The sequence below is a fragment of the Tupaia chinensis genome, unplaced genomic scaffold (assembly GCF_000334495.1).
Source record: "Tupaia chinensis unplaced genomic scaffold, TupChi_1.0 Scaffold000289_1, whole genome shotgun sequence".
NCBI lineage: Eukaryota > Metazoa > Chordata > Mammalia > Scandentia > Tupaiidae > Tupaia > Tupaia belangeri.
This window is the reverse complement of record NW_006159774.1, coordinates 1,582,675-1,603,001: the sequence shown is the minus strand read 5'-3', so window position 1 is coordinate 1,603,001 and position 20,327 is coordinate 1,582,675. Positions and strand designations below refer to the sequence as shown.

At 43.4% G+C, this 20,327-nt stretch overlaps 1 protein-coding gene across 1 annotated transcript in view; it reads right to left on the bottom strand.

The window, feature by feature from the left end:
• Positions 1 to 20,327, bottom strand: part of STOM (stomatin) — a 56,437-nt gene that overhangs the window by 24,418 nt on the left and 11,692 nt on the right. Inside the window, exons 2-3 of the mRNA XM_006150496.2 lie at positions 1,275 to 1,378; positions 145 to 217 (exon numbers count right to left, since the gene is read on the bottom strand). Of these exons, the coding sequence (XP_006150558.1) occupies positions 145 to 217; positions 1,275 to 1,378 (177 nt within the window). The remainder of the gene's footprint in view (positions 1 to 144; positions 218 to 1,274; positions 1,379 to 20,327) is intronic.

The following is a 20,327-nucleotide window of genomic DNA, read 5'->3' as shown; positions in this document are numbered from 1 at the left end:
GACTGTCTAGAGCCACTGCTATTGTTAAACAACCTCTACTGCGTGAACTCTTTCCTAGGTCGGCAGTAAAGAGGCTCCTGGAAAGGAAATTACACCAACAATAAGCATGTCAGAGGCCAAACAGTCCCCAACCCAAGTACTGACCAGGTCCTTTGGCTCCTCCTTGTAAAATGCGGCCCAATCTAAAGATGATGGCTCTTTCATACTCTTTTATAATCTAGGATAACAATGCAAATCATAATTAAAACAAAATATAAATATTTACACACACAGCTTCTTCAATATATATTTCTGCTTTAGGCAGATTAGAGGCTTCATATTTTTTTCTGTACACCCAAAAAATATTCTACAAATAGCCTGTCTAATATTTACTTTTTTTTTTTTTTACTGACTATAAAAAGTCATAGCTATGCATTGCATAAATTGGGAAAGTATAGAAGAGTACACAGGAACAAACCCATACCCTCATCCCTCGGCTGTTCACATTATTCAATAAATGATGCATTGTTAATCAGACAAAAAAAAAAAAAAAAAGAAAAAAAAAAACTGAAGGCCCCGTTTTTCAGTTTTTCCTCTAGGGTGCATGTGCTCACCAGAGAGAGACAGTGAGAAGGAAAGTGAGAAATCGCCCCCCAGGTGGGGTGGCCATGCCACAATCCCTTCTCCTCCTGGGATTTTGGGCATGCATGTACATGCACCCAGCATGATTTTGAAGCTGCCAGGTTTGGGACTTGAACCATGGTTGGCCATGTGGGAGCCCAGCGCCTTAACCGCTACATCACCTGCTGGACTCTTCCTCTGAGGTAGGCAGGTGGCAATGTGATTAGGGTGCTGGACTCCCACATGGCCGAATACAGTTTGAGCTCTGGACCTGGCAGCTTGCTTTCTCACTTTCCCTTTTTATCTCCGGTCAAGTTAATAATAATAATAAATAAAATTAAATAATTCTTTAAAAAAATTGTAGTCATGCTTATCTGAAACTGGAGCATATTCGATCACTTTAGGAATACGTAAACGATAATCATCTATCCAAGTATTAATGACGTTGTAGAGAAACTCACAAGCACATGAGGGCACTTAGAGTGTGCCAGGCACTGCGATGAGCACCTTTGGCCATACTAATTCACTTAACCCTCACGGATGTCCTATGAGCTTGGCCCTGTTCTCTTCTCCCATTTTACAGGTGGGGAAGTAGGACAAAGGTCACATGGCCACCGTGGAGGCAGGAATCAAGCCCCACCATCCTGACTCTGGGGGGAGTGAAATGTTCTTACCTTTATGCACATCCATACTGATATTGGGAAAGTTATGACTGTGAATAAGAACGAGACGGCCACCAAAATCCATCCACAAGGTCCAAGGCCCGAACTGGGGCTATCTGTTGAAAACAGAAATGATCACTGTCATCAGCACGGCACCACCATCTGCACCCTTGTGGTCACTGAGCAATGTGCCTGGTGTGCTAGCCCAAACAGGAATGTTCCCACCTTGTCCTCATCCAAACCTTCCCTAATCAGCTTCACGTGGAACACGAGCGTTTTCTGTAGTACCCAGTACTTGTCCCAGTGCTCGCACCTGCTATTTACACCCTGTGCTTTGTATTGAAGGGATAAAAATGATCAAGAACCTCCCAGTTTTCGAGAAGGTTGAAGTTGTGTAGGTGAGACAGATACACAGATAATTACAATCCTCGTCACTGAGGACAAATATAGAGTACCTGTTCAGAATATTTGAGAACACAGACTAGAGTAATTCACACAGTTAGGTGAGATTGAAGTGGGGTGGCAGGTGATGGTGGCGGTTATCAGAGGGCCTCTTGAAGGATGTAACAGTAAGGGGAAAACGATGAAAAGGAAGGGACAGAAGTGAGCATTTTGGCAGAGGGTACAGCATGATTAAAGGAAAAGTTCATAAGGCTCTACACAAGTAGAAATCTGTTTAGAGCTTCTTCTTTCATTTTTTTTTAAAGGTTTTTGCTCTGAGTGCATGTGCTCTTTGGAGAGAGACAGGGAGAAAGTGAGAAATCACCCCCCAAGAGGGATGGCCATACCACAATCCCATCTCCTCCATTCTCCTCTAAGGATCTTGAGCACGCATGCACATGCACCCAGCATGGTTGTCAAGTCACCAGGTCCAGGACTTGAAGTGTACTCGACCATGTGAGAATCCAGTGCTTTAACCACTGCACACCTACTGTCCCCTATAGTTTCTTTTTAAAAATGACACCTGCAAAATATTTCACTGGGTGTATGCATCATCATTTAGTATCTGTTTCATAATTATTAGACAAGTTTCTAATTTCTTACTATTATAAATAGTAAGAAATAAATTTGTTTTTCCCTTTTCTATAATATAATATAGCTTTTCTACCTGATTAAAAGAAAATACATGCGGGACTAGCAGTTAGCGTAATGGCTATGTCGCTGGACTCCCATGTAGTCGACCGTGGTTTGCGTCCTGGACCCGGTGGCTTAAAACTCACGCTGGGTGCATGTGCGTGCGTGCCCAAGATCCCAAGAAGAGAATGGAGGAGAAGGGATTGCGGCGTGACCATCCTCCCTGGGGGGTGATTTCTTGCTTTCTGTCTCTCTGTCTGTCTGGTGAGCACACACCCCCTATTGAGAGGAAAAATTACTCTAAACCCAGAGAGAATAAATATTTTGATACATTCTTCCAAACTCTTATACACACAGCCATATTTGTTAAAAGTAAAATCTGTAAACCATTTATGTCCCCTCTAGCAATTGTCCCTTTACCTTCTCTTTCTTTTTTATTAATTGGCAGAGGGCCTGACCCAGAGTGGGAGAAAGTACCCCCGCAGTGAGGTGTGGTCAATAGCACCCTTCTCCTCCATCTCTCCATCCTGTAGGGATTTGGGGCATGCATGAACACACACCCAGAGAGTGTGTGTGTTCCAGGCTATCGGGGCCAGGATTTGAACTGCAGTCAACCATGTGGGATCCAGTTCCTTTGACCATTAGGCTACGGGGCTGGCTCTTTTACCTTCTTTTTCAGTCTTTGTAGCTAAACATTTTTAATCCTTTTGATTTAGTTTTAGTTTTGTTTTTTTTTTTAAATCAGTTACATCTGCATAAAGTTTAAAAAGACAACAGTTCTTTAAGATTAGTGCAAAAAAGGGCCGTTCCCTACTCATCCATTCCAATTTCTTTCTCCTCAAAAGCAACTGTTCTGTGGCTCAGTATTTCGGTATTTACCTACATGTTTCTAAATAATATGCTTGTTCTGTTGCTTCTTGTCTTTTTAATTTTGAGTATTATCTATTGACTTTCTTATTAAGGACTTTCTTATTAAGAGGATGTTCTCTTATCTCCCCCTTACCCCACAAGCATAGACCCATCCTTCCAATATATCATAATTTGTTAGATCAAGTCCAAATTTTATTATTACCACGAATATGAGTGTGCTATTCAAAGCTAAGCCATGTAGTGAAGTATCATTAGTTTCCCTTTCTTATACAACATATCTTTTTCTAGTTTTGCTACAGGGCACACGTACCTGCCAGAGAGAGACTTGGGAGGGGGAGTGGAATGCCACGCTGCAATCTCTTCTCTCAGGATTCTGGCATGCATGCATATGTGCCCAGAGTGATTCTCAAGCCCCTGGGTTCAAGACTTGAACTGTGCTACATGGGATCCACCGCCTCAATCTCCATGCCACCTGCTGGCCCTTTTTCTTTTCTTTTCTTTTCTTTTCTTTTCTTTTCTTTTCTTTTCTTTTCTTTTTTCTTTTCTTTTCTTTTTTTTTTTTTAAGAGTTCATGCTTTTCTTTCCCCCCTTTGCTTAGCTCTTTCAATGTACTTCTTACTGACCCAACTTCCAACTCTTTATCAACTGTCTACACCTCCTCTCAAAATGGTCAGTTATGCTAGCAATTTCATCTTCTGAAAGAAGTCTCTCGAACCCTTGTCTGGACTTTTCTCATGTGGCACTCATGGCTATCAATCTGTGATTGTCTTTCCCTAACCGTCCCGGTCATTCCCATAGCCTCCTGGGTTGTGTTTTGAATTTTTGGTATGTACTCAGCATCTTCCTCATCTTCAGTTTGTTTTTCCTCTCTGTGGAGGGGCCAAGGAGACCCAGACACAACACCGATTTTCCCACAGAAGGCTTCTGCTACACTTTGAAGAGCCATTTTAAGGATGGGAGGGAGTTGGGCAAGAGAGGAAGAGAAATGGCAGGCATGTGCTATTGCTCCAAAGAGCCAAAGGGCAGGGAAGCAGGACTTGGAATAAACAGGAGGCCAGGAAATGAGCAGAGTTCAGACGGGGAGCCTGGGAGCCTGCTGGCACCCAGGACAAGAGCTCTAAAACACGGGGCAAAACCCAGAAACGCTGAGCATTTGGTTATAGCGGGCTCCAGTTTTCTGATTCTGTGTCAGCGTGTGAGATCAATGTCCTCAGTCATACTGAAAGTGCCCTATGTTGACCCTGGAGGTTTCTGTGTTCTAATTTTGGGGGTTCAGACTTACTGAGAGGACATATGAAGTGGGACACGGTGCTACTTGTGGAGAAAGCTCCATCAGGTGTTACCACAATGACAGCGGTTGCTCTGAATGGTTCTCTAGGCCTAAGACACTGTGTCAGGTTGCTCTGAATGGTTCTCTAGGCCCAAGACACTGTGTCAAATTCCTTTAGTCCCGTATCTAAAGGATAAGCACTTTATTTATTTAGTTAGTTAGTTATTAAGGTTTTTGCCATAGGACATGTGGGCTCACCAGAGAGAAACAGTGAGGGGGGAAATGGGAAATCACTCCTGGGGGTAGGGGGGATGACCATGCCGAAATCCTTTCTCTTTCATTCTCCTCCTGGGATATTGGGCATGCACTTCATGTGCTGGAGTGATTTTCAAGCCACCAGGTCTGGGACTCAAACCATGGTTGGCCATGTAGGAATTCAACGCCTTAACCACCATGCCACCTGCTGGCCCCTAAGTACTTTTATTAATTGCCAAAATGTGTGTGCTCACCAGAGAGAGACAGAGAGACAGAGAGAGGGAGAAAGAAAGGGAGGAATGGGATGTGTAGTCATACCGCAATCCCTTTTCCTCCATTTCTCAGCCTGTCAATATTCGGGGTACACACACACACACACACACACACACACACACACACACACGCCAGGCATGGTTTCCAAGCTGCCAGAGCCTGGTAGAGCTATGTGGGATCCATCTCTCTTAACCATTGGCCCGGGACTAGGTATTTTTAAGTCCATTCTATGGAACGAGGTAAAACTGAAGCCATCTAACTGTCCCAAGGCCACACAATGGAGAACAGGTCATCTTACTACAAAAGCCCACGTTTAAATCAGTTCACTCTTTGACGCTTCACCTCCAAATAAAAAAGTCTCCATTAAAGATGTTTTCATTGCAGAGCGCTTTCTCAAGATAGCATCCAAACTGGGAAAGCTTGGTGGGAGTTCTGAGAATGAAATCCGATATTTTTATAGAGGAAGCCCTCTTACTTCCAGCTGTGCCTATTTATAGCAAAAGGCAGTCTGGAGGCTCTGTGCTGGGCTTGTCTAGGTTTTCAGAGTGAAGTGGGTTCCAAATGAGAGATTAGAACAAATAATTAACTGGCAGCATTTGGTGCTTTAGAAAAATACTGCTCCGAGCGTCCCGTATACCAGGCAAAGTACATAACTTTTTGTCTTGAACACACTAGACTATAAATTCCACGAAGACAGGGGATCTTTTTTACTCCTTTAAAAATCTCGCCAGTGAGCTCCTGTACTCTCCAGAGAGAGAGAAACAAGAGACAGACAGAGATGGAAAGTGAGAAAGCATTCCCTCCTACCCATGGGGAATGGTCAGGCTGCAATCCCTTCTCCTCAGTCTCTCCCTCCTTTGGGGATTTTGGGCACACATACGCGGTGCCGGGTGTTTTTTAAAAGCCACTGGGTCCAGGACTCAAGTCAGCCATGTGGGATCCAGTCACCTTAACTATAATGCCATGACCTAGCCCTCTTAATTATTTTTATATTCCCAATGTCTATCATGCAAAAAGTATGAAATTTTTTTTTTTCCTCTTTTTTTGGAGAGGTTTTTTGCTATAGGGCGTGTGCACTCGCCAGAAAGAGACAGAAAGTGAGAAATCACCCCCCAGGGGCAATGGCCATGCCGCAATCCCTTCTCCTCCATTTTCCTCTCGGGATCTTGGGCACGCACGCACATGCACCCGGTGTGAGTTTAAGCCAACGGGTCCAGAACTCGAACCACAGTCGACTGCATGGGAGTCCAGTACCATAGCCATTACGCTAACTGCTGGTTCCCAAAAAGTATAAAATTCTTACCAAGCTTTCCAACTATAAATTTTGTTTAACATCTTCTGAATTTATTTATTTTGTCTTGCCAGGGATAGGTAGAGAAACAGAGGGAGAAGGAGAAAACACCTCCTGAGCGGTGTGGTCGCAGTGCCATCCCTTCTCTTCCATTTCTCCGTCCTGTTGGGATTTTTAGGCATGCACACACATGTGTTCAGAGCGTTTTTCAATCCATAGGGATGGGATTTGAACCACACTGTCATCAGTATGGGGTCTGACTCTCTTAACCATCGACAACAAGGCTGCCCACATTCTGCTGAGTTTTGTTAGCACTTTTGTACCTGTCTTATGGCACCTAGATTTTGCCTAATATTTGAATTTTTTGTGCATTTACATCCCTCATTAGACTTTGATTTCCTGAGAATGACGAATATCCAGGTCTGAATTTTAGTTCTGATCTCTCTTTTTTATTTTTTAAAAGGTTTTTGTCATAAGGTACGTGCGCTCATTGGAGAGAGACAGAGAGAGATAATGAGAGGGGAAGTGAGAAATCATCCTGTAGAGGGGATGGCCACGCCACAGTCCCTTCTCCTCCAATCGCCTCTTGGACTTTTGGGCACGCATCCAGCGTGATTTTCAAGCCACCAGGTCTGAGACATGCACCAGTCAGCCCTGTCCTAGACTAATCAACTACACCCCCTGCTGGCCCCAGCCCAGTTTTCTTGTGCTCAGTTCTCATGGTCACATTCTGTTTTGGAAAACCCCACCTGAGTAAACGGATGTACAAATGAGGAGAAAGAAATTGGGGCCAGCAGGTGGCAAAGTGGTTAAGGGCGCTGGCCTCCCACATGGCTGACTGTATTGAGTCCGGACATGATGGCTGGCTTCCTCACTTTCCCTCTCCCTCTCTGTGCGTCTCTGGTAAGAAAGAAAGAAGTAAAAAAGAAAGGAAGAGAGAGAGAGGGAGGGAGGAAGAAAGAAAGGGAAAGGAGAGGAGAAAGAGAAAAAAAGTTAAAATAATTCTTTTTAAAAAATGAAATTAAGGGGAACCAGCAGTTAGCGTAATGGCTATGTCACTGGATTCCCACGTAGTTGACCGCAGTTCGTGTCCCGGACCCGGTGGCTTAAAACTCACGCCGGGCGCGTGTGCGTGCGTGCCCAAGATCCCGAGAGGAGAATGGAGGAGAAGGGATTGCGGCGTGACCATCCCCCCTGGGGGGTGATTTCTCGCTTTCTGTCTCTATGTCTCTCTCTGTCTGTCTGGCGAGCGCACGTGCCCTATAGCGAAAATCTCTCAAAAAAAAAAAAAAAAAAAGATAAAAAAAATGAAATTAAGTGGATATTCTGAAAGCTGGGGTTGGCTTTTCATGTATCAAATGCTCAGCTAAAATAATCAGGAAGCGTACACTGGGGAGATGGCACTTTAATGCTTTTCTAATCGCTTTAAAATGAAATTATCCCATTCTCAACCCTCAGAATTCTTCCCTACCCGGATATAGTTCATAAAGGCGCGTAAACCACACCCTTCAGGAGGTGCAGTTTAAACCCTACCAGGCACATAAATAAACTTACTCATCTACTAGTTCTGAGAAAAGAGACAAAAATTCCTTCAAATTTCTCATTTCTTACTTTGTGACTGAATCATTCTTACTGTTTTATGAGATTAGTGGCAAATAATGGGCTATCCGAATCCTTTTATTGTGCTGGTGGGAACACTTCCCCGGATTAGGAATCCCATGATACTTGGCTGTAAATATCACTCTGCTATAACTTAGACTTTTTTTTTTAAATATCAAGCTTTTTTCTGAAAACTACATTAGAATTTTTTTTTAATTGCCAGAGGACATGTGTGCCTACCAGAGAGAGAGGGAGAGAGACAATGAGAGAGAGAAAGCACCTCCAGTGCGATGTGGTCACTCCACAATCCCTTTCCTTCATTTCTCCATCTCATTAGGACTTGGACATGCATGCACATGTGTCTGCTGTGTTTTTCAAAACCTCAGGGTCCGGGTTCAAACTGCATTTGGCCATGTGGGATCTGGTTCCCTAGATACAGAGCTTAGCCACTGTACTATGGGGCCTGCCCTGGAATAATTTTTTAACTAATGTGAAAGGTCTGAAAATGAATATAAGCCTATACTTCAGAATTTTTGTATTGGGGGCTGGCAGGTGGCATAGTGGTGAAGGGTGCTGGACTTGCACATGGCTGACTGTGGTTTGAGTCCTAGACCTGGTGGTTGGCTTTCTCACTTTCCCCCTCTTTCTCTGTCCCTCACTGGTCAAATTAAAATTATTAAAATTAGCAAATAAATTAATAAAAAGTTGAAATAATTCTTTAAAAAACTTTTTTTTGTAGTGAACATTAAAACTAAATTTAACCAAGTATCAGCTGGTGGTGTGATAGTTAAGCCACTGGACTCCCACATGGCTAACCACGATTCAAGTTCTAGAGCTAGTGGCTTGCTTTCTCAAGTTACCCCTCTCTCTTGGGTGAACACACATACTCTCTAGCAAACTTAAAAAAATGATAATAATAATAAATTAAATTAAATAATTTAAAAAAACCCACTATGCTTACCTCTAGGAAACTTTAAAAAAAAATGTTTTAAAAATATCAAAGTGGTAAGGTGCTGGATCCCCACATGGTTTGAGTCCAGAACTTTCTCACTTCCCCCCTCATCTCTCTGGTAAGCACACATGCCCTGTAGCAAACTTAAAAAAAAAAAAGATAAATAAAATTAAATAAATCTTTAAAAACTACATTAAAAAAATTTGTCAGAAGGTGTGTGCACTCACCAGAGAGAGACAGCGACAGAAAGAGGGAAAAGAAGGAAACAGACGAAAAAGACAAGTTGTTTAGTAATTTTAGTTGGGTCCACTTCCGGAAAAACCATAAAACATTCTTTCCTAGATAACACAGGCTTAGGTCCAGAGCACCGTGTCATGTTATCAATCCCTCATAAGCTGATTTACTGTAATAAACTCTGCTCATCATTGAGAATAATTACTCGAAATTTCAGAAGACAGGATTTCATCTACTGAGAGGCTGGAAATGTGTCTTACACAATCTGATGACTCAGGGTCATACGCATTACTGTACACAAAAGGATGGGCTGCAGAATTATTGAAAACCCAAGTCAGGAGATTTACAAGACAATCTTTTCCTTCCTCCTTCACAGAGTGCAAATGAAACACTTCATGTCGTAAACTGCCAAGAACAGTGTCCTCTGGGTGGGGAAAGACAGGAGGGTTGGGAGTTCAGTCTCTAAAAAACAGGCTGCCGGGCACTCACAGCACTTTATAAGGTGTAACTGTAGTCTAAATGAAGGTCAGCTGAGGATTTTTCATTTTTTTAAAGGTTTTTGTCACAGGTAGAGTAGATGCACTCACTGGAGAGAGACAGAGAGTGAGTGAGAGAGAAAGAGTGAGAAATCACCCCCCATGGGAGGATGGCCACCCCACAATCCCTTCTTTTCCATTCTCCTCCTGGGATTTGGGGCATGCATACCTATATACTTGCTATGTTTTTCAAGCTGCCAAATCTGGGACTCGAACCATGACCAGCCATATGGGAATCCAGTGCCTTAACTACAACGCCACCTGCTGGCCCTGTGAATTTTCCTCTTAAAAGCATATAGCAAGTTTTCTTTTCAGTCACTATTATTCATCGGTTTCTATGTCGGGATTTGGCAAACCTTCCCGTAAGGGGCTGGAGTAAACATGTCAGGCTTTTGCAGGACATAAAGTCTATGGTGACGACTCCACTCTGCTGCTCTAGTACAGAAGCAGCTACAACCAGTACATACCCAACGGACCACGGCTAGGTTCCAGTTAAACTTAATTTATGGACACAGAAATCTGATTTTCACATATAACAAAATGTTTTCTTTGCTTTGCTTTAGGGCACATGTCCTCACCAGAGACAGAGAAAGGGAGAAATCACCCCCCAGGAGGAATGGTCATGCCACAATCTCTTCTCTATTCTTCTCTCGGGATTTTGGGCACATACACACATGCCCAGTGTGTTTTTCAAGCCACCATGTCTGGGACTTGAACTGTGCCATCACCATGTGAGATCTAGCCATCTTAACCACTACACTACCTGTATGGCCTCTGAGTTTTTCAAATAACTGGAATTTTTAGAGATTAAAGACCAAGAAAAAAAGAAGACAACAGAAGAGAAGGAAAATAGGAGAAATAGAGGAAGAAGAGTAAAGAGAGAAACATTAAAATGAAGATAGGGTCCTACAAAGAAGACTAAAAGAACGGGAGGTGACAAAGAGGCAGGATTTAGCACATGGTTGGGTCTCATAAATACACCATGACAAAAATGATGATGTTTAACAGGAGATCACAATTTGCAATTCATTTAGGAGGATTCTAAAGCAAATAAGCACATACTATTACCCATCTTTTAAAAGATTATTTTAATTAGTTACAGTTTATAGTTTTTTTTTTTTTTGAGAGGTTTTTGCTATAGGGTGTGTGCGCTCACCAGACAGAGAGAGAGAGACAGAGAGACAGAAAGCGAGAAATCACCCCCCAGGGGGGGATGGCCACGCCGCAATCCCTTCTCCTCCATTCTCCTCTCGGCATCTTGGGCACGCACGCACACGCGCCCAGCGTGAGTTTAAGCTACCGGGTCCGGGACGCGAACCACAGTCGACTACGTGGGAGTCCAGCGACATAGCCATTACGCTAACTGCTGGTTCCCAGTTTATAGTTCTTTGAATGCCTTTAACCCTAAACCTCTAAAGGAATTCTTTTCTGGGCTAGAGTGGCTATAGGCCAGATGATATTAAGCGAAGAACCGTGATTAAAGACTAACTTTTCCTCCCGATGACAACCGACCTATGCTATGAATACTGGGCAGAAAGGACAGAAACTAATGAAGCGATCCACCCCAACCTCAGTCAGCAGAGATCATGAGGGCCCAAAGGCCAGGGGTATACAGGGACATCTCGATATGAACCTTGGACCTTGCCATGTGGCTTTTAGCATTTGGGAGCATGGGTTACAGCTGTGCCACCATGGCTGACTTAAACATGTATCACACTCATAATTTTTATCTTACTCAATGTCTTGTCAAAATAGAGTAATGGGTTCAGAGTTGGCTCTGCTACTTACTGGCTGTGGGATCTCTGGAAAATACCTTAGTTCTCTATACCCCAGTCTACTCTCTAAAAACAGGGCTAGGGGCCAGTAGGTAATGTGGTGGTTAAGGTGCTGGACTCCTACATGGCCGACCACGGTTCAAGTCCCAGACCCAGTGGCTGGAAACTCAAGCCAGGGGTATGTGCATGCATGCCCCAAATCCCAAGAGGGCAATAGAGGAGGGACTGCTGCACAATCGTGGCTCCTGGGGGTGATTTCTCCTTTTCTCCCTCTTTGTCTCTCTGGCGAACTCATGTACCCCATAGCAAAAAAAAAAATCTCTCTTAAAAAAATAAAATAGGGGGAACCAGCAGTTGGCATAATGGCTATGTTGCTGGACTCCCATGTAGTCAACCGCGGTTTGCGTCCCAGACCCGGTGGCTTAGAACTCACGCCGGGTGCGTGTGCGTGCATGCCCAGGATCCCAAGAGAATGGAGGAGAAGGGATTGTGGCATGGCCATCCCCCCTAGGATGGCCCCCTCGCTTTCTGTCTCTCTCTGTCTTTCTGGCAAGTACATGCTACCTATAGCAAAAACCTCTCCAAAAAAAAAATAATAATAAAAATAAAATGAAAACAGGGCTAATAAGAGTACCTCCTCAGAGGGTTAGTGTGACGGGGAAATGAGGCAACGTGGACGATACATACAGGTACTGAAAGACACTTGTGTTAAATAATTGTCGACAGAGCTGAGTGATTCCACTGTTTTTGGGTGAAAAAGACAAGACTGTTTATTAGAGTGTTTATTACAAAGACAGACTGAAACTCCATGTCAGCAGACAGGACGCAAGAATCCAGTTCAGAATTATCCTTTGTCCTCAAGTAGTTGTCAGCTGCTTTCCTCAAAAAGCTTTCTTTTCTTTCAAAAAAAAAAAAAAAAAATCAAACTTCTTTCACTTACAAGGTTACAGAACTCAGAAGGATAGAATAAAAGGCTGAACAAGGCCGGTGTCTGATAATACAAAAACATGTTCAGAAAAACTGTAGAGAAAAACAATTTCCTAATGGGTATTGAGTTCATTAGATTTAGATGAGGCTGCAACATGTTAAAACAGAACAAGGCCCAGCTGTAGTAGCATGCTCTGGATGCTGCTCCCTGATGGGCGGAGGCCACGCAGGAGGCCCAGGTTTGATTCCCTAAGCACCCTAAAAAGCCAGGTGTTGTGGTGCATGCCTACAGGGCTGGCCACTCGAGGTGAGGAGCCAGAAGGATCTCAACAAAACACTATAGGGGCCACCAGCAGGTGGCATGGTGGTTAAGGCGCTGAACTCTCACATGGTCGACTACAGTTTGAGTCCTGGACCTGGTGGCTTGCTTTCTCAGTTTCTCTCTCTCTGTCCCTCTCTGGTCAAATTTAAATAAATAAATATTAAATTTCAATCAAATAATTTTTTTTTTTTTGGGAGAGGTTTTTGCTATAGGGTGCGTGTGCTCGCCAGACAGACAGAGACATAGAGACAGAAAGCGAGAAATCACCCCCCAGGGGGGATGGTCACGCCGCAATCCCTTCTCCTCCATTCTCCTCTCGGGATCTTGGGCACGCACACACGCGCGCCCAGCGTGAGATTTAAGCCACCGGGTCTGAGACGCGAACCGCGGTCGACTACGTGGGAGTCCAGCGACATAGCCATTACGCTAACTGCTGGTTCCCAATCAAATAATTTTTTAAAAAGAAAACACTATATATACAACATAGTACAAAACCCTCCTACGTTTTTCAGTTTTTATTTTTTTCAGCTTTTATATTTAGACATCTTAACGGTATCCACGATGAAGTATTTCTCACTCAAGTCTTTGGAAGCTAACATCACGTCCATTAAATATGAGGAAAGAAGGCCAGCTCTGCAGTCCAAGGGTTAAGGGAGCTGAATCCCACATGGTCAACTACAGTTCAAGTCCCAACCCTGGCAGTTTGAAAAACACGCCAAGTACATGTACGCGTGTGCCCAAAATCCTGGTGGGTGGGAGGAGTGGAGAAGGGACTGAGGCATAGCTATGTCCCACTGGTGAGTGTTTTCTCTCTCTCTTTCTCAGGAGTGCACATGCCCTCTGGTGATTAAAAAAATGGGAAGGGGCCGGCAGGTGCTGTCTGTGGTGGTTAAGGGTGCTGAACTCCCATGTGGCTGGCCTCGGTTCGAGTCCCGAACCTGATGGCTAACTTTCTCATTTTCCCTCTCTCTCTCATTCTGTCCCTCTCTGGTCAAATTAAAATGAATTAAATAAAGAAATAAAGTTCAAAAAAAAAATTTTTTTTAGAGGTTTTTGCTATAGGGCACGTGTGCTTGCCCGACAGACAGAGAGAGACAGAGAGACAGAAAGCAGGAAATCACCCCCCAGGGGGGATGGCCACGCTGCAATTCCTTCTCCTCCATTCTCCTCTCGGGATCTTGGGCACGCACGCACACACGCCTGGCATGAGTTTAAGCCACCAGGTCCGGGACTCGAACCGCGGTCGACTACGTGGGAGTCCAGCGACATAGCCATTACACTAAGTGCTGGTCCCGCTCAAAAAATTTTTTTTGAAAAATGGGGAAAGGGTGCCAGTGGGTGCCATGGTGGTTAAGGTGCCAGACTCCCACATGGCCTACTGCAGTTCAAGTCCCAGACTTGGCAGCTTAAAAATCACACTGGGTGCCTGTGTGTACATGCCCAAAAATCCCAAAAGGAGAATAGAAAAGGGATTGCAGCATGGCTGACCCCTGCCGGGGTGGGGGATGATTTCTCACTTTCCCTCTCTGTCTAGTATGCGCATGTGTCCTATGGCAAAAACCTGAAAAAAAAAGAAAAAGAAAATGGGGAAAATATAAGGAAACTAGATCATGAGTTTCCCAGTTCTTCACTGATGCCAAATAATGAAGCAGTATCTAAGAGCTTGAGGTTTTAGTATTAGATTCCAATTCTACCATTAATTTTCTCATCAATACGCCCAGCCTCAGCCAGTTCCAGATAATGGGCACACTCAGGGAGGTCTCTGGACGTGAAACCAGAACCTTCTGATGTGAGTTGGCCTCACAGAGCATCACATTTTACCATTTTGCTGCCATGTCACCAACCGACTAGAGAAATAAACTTTTTAACTTTTTTAAAAGTTTTTTGCAATAGGGCATATGTGCTCACCAGATAGTGAGAGGGAAAGTGAGAAATCACCCCCCATGGAGGACGGCCATGCCTCAGTCCCTTCTCCTTCTGGGATTCTGGGCACACAGGCACATGCACCAGGTGTTAGTTTCATGCCACCAGGTCCAGGACTCAAACTGCAATCAACTATGCGGGAGTCCAGTGACTTAACCCCCACACCACCTGTTGGCCCCCCAAAAAAACCTTTTTATTAAGTGAACTGTCTCCAGCGACCTGCACATCATGAGAAAATATTAAGACTAACGACGTGATTGGAGACTGTATCTAGGGGAAGACCTGACAACATTTGGGGTGGTAAATCAGAGTTCTAAGTTTTTCTGAACCATCTTTCATACAAATCTTTCAAATTTACCTTAAATTTGACTTTACTGAAAAAATAATCAACTTTCTGAACAGTATCTTAAATATAGCCTTTTACCTTAAAGGTTTTAGTCATTATTAAACTTATTATTCGTTTTTCCCATTAGATAATATATTTTTTTAAAAAACTATATATTTAATTTTACGTTTTGTTATTTATTTATTTATTTTTGGAGAGGTTTTTGCTACAGGGCGCATGCACTCACCAGAAAGACAGAGAGAGACAGAGAGATAGAAAGCGAGAAATCACCCCCCCCAGGGGGGAGGCCACGCTGCAATCCCTTCTCCTCCATTCTCCTCTCGGGATCTTAGGCATGCATGCACATGTGCCCAGCGTGAGTTTAAGCCACCGGGTCTGGGAGTTGAACGGTGGTCGACTACATGGGAGTCCAGCGACATAGCCATTACACTAACTGCTGGTCCCCTTGTTGTTATTTATTTTTTAATTTGATCAGAGAGACAGACAGAGAGAGAGAGAGAGAGAGAGAGAGAGAGAGAGAGAAAGGAAAAATGAGAAAGCAAGTTGCCAGGTCCAGGACTCGAACCAGTCCATCATGTGGGAGTCCAGTGCCTCAACAATCACATTACCTGCCGGCTGCACCATTAAATAATATCTTAATAATTTATATTTTAAAGTTTCAAAAGTACATTCATACGTATTTTTTCATTTGATACTCAAAACCCTGGGAAATATATAAGGCAGTAAAATCATCACAAACATATAGATAGGAACTGACTGTGGAGTTGAGACTTGCCCAAGATGACTCAGGGAGCGAGCGATGGTATTGTGAATCCCTTATTATTAATTTTTTTAAAAATGTGTGTTACTGAAAGTGATATATACATTCAGAAGGTATTGTGAATCCCTTATTATTAATTTTTTTTAAAATGCATGTTACTGAAAGTGATATATACATTCGGAGGACCAGCAGATGGCATGGTGATTAAGTTGTTGGGCTCCCACATGGTTGACCACGATTCAAGCCCTGGACCCAGTGGCTGGATGGTTTGAGCCCCAGACCCAGCAGCTTGAAAATCATGCCAGGCACATGTGTGTGCATCCAAAATCCCAAGAGAAGAATGGAGAAGAAGGGATTGCATCCTCTCTAGGGGGTCATTTCTCACTTTTCCTCTCTCTCTTGGGCGAGCACATACATCCTATGGCAAAAAGCTAAATATATATATATATATGTGTGTGTGTGTACACACACATACATGTACATGTGTACACACACATACATGTACATATGTACACACATATATACACACATATACCCATACCTATAGGTATATAGATAGATAGATACAGATATACAAAAGAGAAATAAAGTGATACTATTTTTTTTTAGGAGAGATTTTTACTATAGGGTGTGTACACTCACTAGAGAGACAAGAGACAGAAAGTGAAAAATCGCCCACCGGGGGAATGACCATGCTGCAGTCCCTTCTCCATTCTCCTCTTGGGATTTTGGGCATGCACACACATGTGCCTGGAGTGAGTTTTAAGTCACTGGGTGTGGGACTCAAGCCATGCTAGACTATATGGGAGTCCAGTGATGTAATCATTATGCCACCTGATGGTCATGAAAATGATACTATTTTTATACCAGAGGGCACATATGCATGAGAGAGAGACAGAAAGAACCCCTCCACACACACAGCCAGATCATGCCACAATCCCTTTTTTCCTCCATTTCTCCATCTCGTTAGAATCTTAGAAACATGTACATGTGCCCTGGTGTGTTTTTAAGCCACTGGGAGCAGTACTAGATCTGCAGTTGGCCATGTGGGATCTGGCTCCCTCTGCAGAGAGCTTAGCCACTGCACTATGGGGCTGCTGGAGAACCTCTTCGTTCTAAGGTCTGTTCTCCCTTCATCATGCTGTGTACACTATCTTACCATAAGTGTCCACGACAACTGGACAATAAATTTACTATCATTTTTACCATCCAGTATTTTAGGATAGACATTTCATTGGTTTTATCTTCAATGTGAGTCTACTCAAATGCCACGCCAAATGTCTGGGGTTCGAATCTGTTCACTAGTCCTGTAACACAGACAAAGATTCAGAAAGAATGGAGACACAAATGTATGTGAAACCAGCACACTCTTCGTTCTGTTGACTGTGACTTCTAACTTCTCTTTCTGTGCATTCACAAATAAAAGGAGATCCCTGATTACAAACAATATATTATCTTGGCAACTGTAATCCCTTTATTTATAATATAAATGCACAGGAACGGTTGACATGGTTCTTATTAGGAACATGGTGGCCACACCCTAAAAATGAACTTGAGTTATAAAACTTAAACTGTAAACAGGAACACCGTTCTACCAACAGAATCCAAACACTTAGCATTGTGATCTACTCCATGGGGATCTTTATCTTCCTCCCAGTTCCTTTTTCTTTGAACAAACATTTCTGCACACATACTATGCACTTGATATTATTGTAACAAAGGAGGGCACGATCCTTGGTTCCAAAAGCTCTCATGATCTAATAAAGGATGGGGTAATAGATCAATCAAATCGCTAATTATTGCACTGCATAATGAATAGTGTGATACAGGTATGCATCGGATATGCGGCAGATACAGAGGACAAGTATTCACAATTTTGTGGTTACAACAGTGTTCAGAAAAATACTCCTTAAAATTTTGATTTTTGGGGACCAGCAGTTAGTGTAATGGCTATGTCGCTGGACTTCCATGTAGTCGACTGCGGTTCGTGTCCCGGACCCAGTGGCTTAAAACTCACACCGGGTGCGTGTGCGTGCATGCCCAAGATCCCAAGAGGAGAATGAGGAGAAGGGATTGTGGTGTGGCCATCTCCTCTGGGGGGTGATTTCTTGCTTTCTGTCTCTCTGTCTCTGTCTGTCTGGTGAGCACACGCACCCTATAGCAAAAATCTCTCCAAAATTTTTTTTTTTGATTTTTGAATCCTATTTAATTTAATTAATCCCATAATTTAACTTTTTTCTTTAAACTTTCATTTAAAAGAGAAAACTTTAATTTCCTTAAAAAGTTATTTTCCTTCAAAGCTAACTGTCTTACATTGCAAAATTGATAAAAAAAAAAATGCATGAACCCACTCGAGTGGCCTTTGGCTTGAATTCATTTATGACTACTGACAATTAACTCAGATTAATTACTGTACAAGTTACAAAGTTCTCCCCAATCTGATCAGCTGCAACAACTGAAATAAACAAATCAGTCCCATGATTCTGCTTATTTTCAGATATTCTCCCAAAGGGATTTTTCTGTTGACGTGCTCTTAATTATAACAATACATTTCTTTGCAATCCACCTGCATCGTTTCATTACAAAGTAAATGCACTGGCTTTAAGAAAAACTAGGCTTAGCCTCGGTTTGGTTGTATTTAGTCCTACCAAGGACTAAATTCTCAGCAAAGAAGGAAAGAAGTCAAGTTTGGGCTCTCTGGAGCTGCCTTAGCCAAGAGATCTTGACTGAAGCTGGAATTCTCTGGGTTATCATTTTTTTAGCTGTCTTTCACATTCAGTGAAGAACGGGTATTAGACAATGCCTGACATTTACATGCATTCCAGAGATACTGCCAGAATAGGGGAAAATCTATGGAAAATCGGATATCCCAGGTTTGAAACCTGGCTCTGAATCTTAGGAGCTAAGCCTCAATTTTCTTTTGTAACATGACGAATAATGGTGATTTCCTTGTGCAACAGTTACAGAATCACACTTAAATGTTTGTAAAGCACTTAGGCTGTATATGACACAAGGCAAACACTCAATACATTCTTTTTTAGTAAGTTTTAGCCATTGCTTTCCTACCTGTGTTAAGTTTCTACATAAAAAAGTGGCATAAACCAAGCAAAATTTTCTTTGTATGTCCATATACTCTCTGAGGAGAGGGTACATTAGTTATCATTAGATTCTTAAGAAAGGCCTATCTATTAGATTCTTAAGAAATGATGCCTTCTCAAGGGTCCTAGCTCCATCCCCAGGGGAACTGAGAAAAAGAAATTAGAAGTAAAAACTGATCTGTGGCCACAAGAAACAACTAAGTGAATATTAAGTACAAAGATCATGTTTGTTCCCACGGAACTCTTCCAGATAGATTTCCCACTGCAGTTTCTCACCTGAAGGTCAAAGTCCAGAGAAGATCCCCAACCGGTTCTAGCTAGTTTCTATTGATGAGACTGTACTACGGGACAGTTGCTTCCTGTTCACGTTTTAGAACTAGTCGATTCCAGATTTAAAATATGACTCCATTGCTTCTAAACTGTAAGTTTAAGTAACTTCCCTTTTTCAAGTATCAGTTTCTTCAAGCGTCAAGTGGGGATAAGAACAGAACCCAAGACATCAGCGGTTGCATCCCTGTTGCAAGGATTTAGTGAAAAGTGTACATAAAGATACTGACACAAAGCCTGGCCCATTTAGTGCTCAATTTTTTTCTCCCATTATTCTCTTCAACCCCTTGTTACACTCCAATTTGGGAGGATAATGATCCTAGATGCTTAGTAGAAAAAGTAAGGAAAAAGATTTCTGTAATTCTTTTGATAACCCTTGGAAGGAATTCAAGACCGGGATCCCTGGGCATGGGAAATGGGGCTTACATTAGGTGGTGGACAAGGCGGGCTTTACAAATAATCAGAATAGATGACTCCATGGTAGTGTTCTTTGTGGGGTGCTGGAAACGACCCCCTCACACACACACAAGCCCCTGCATTTCTTTGACTATGTCACCCTGTCTGAAACTCCATCTTTAGATGTAATTCCTTTGGATCACTAAAGCTCCTGAGAATAGCAATAGTCCTGAGTGTATCGCCACTCGTTAGGGGACCCCACCCCCAAGGAATGAGTCAATAAAGGTTGAAGGTGGTAGGATGCCCTCTCAAGGGTCCTAGCTCCTTCCTAGGGGAACACGATGGAGCTACGCAGTTCTGCCTGCAAGACGAGAGAAGGCCCTGGAGGGCAGGGGTGTGGGGGGGGGGAGGGTGAACGAATTTAGGGTTCCTGTGCAGGGCAAAAGCGGCAAGCAAAGAACCCTAAGACAAAGACAGTAAGTGAAGGGGACAGAATGAGGCAGAGAGCGGGGCTGGAAGGGCGTGGGAGCAATGCCCAAGACAGACTTCCTTCTTTACTTCGGGAAATGCATCACAGGGGTCTCCTCACTATGAAATTAGCCAGGGTCCCAAATGGGGGCGGCCAGGGGCATGGGAGTCCTTTCCAGTCGCGGAGAAGGGCGGTTCCCACTGGGGATCCGCGAGGGCTGGGAGGGCGAGACGGCTCGGAGAGGGTGGGGCGGGCAAGCACTGGGAGTGGGCGCGGAGAGGACGCACTGGGAGTGGGCGCGGAGAGGACGCCGGGGGGCACTTGCGGGGTTCCTCGGCGGCGTGGATGGCACCAGATAAAGAGGCCTG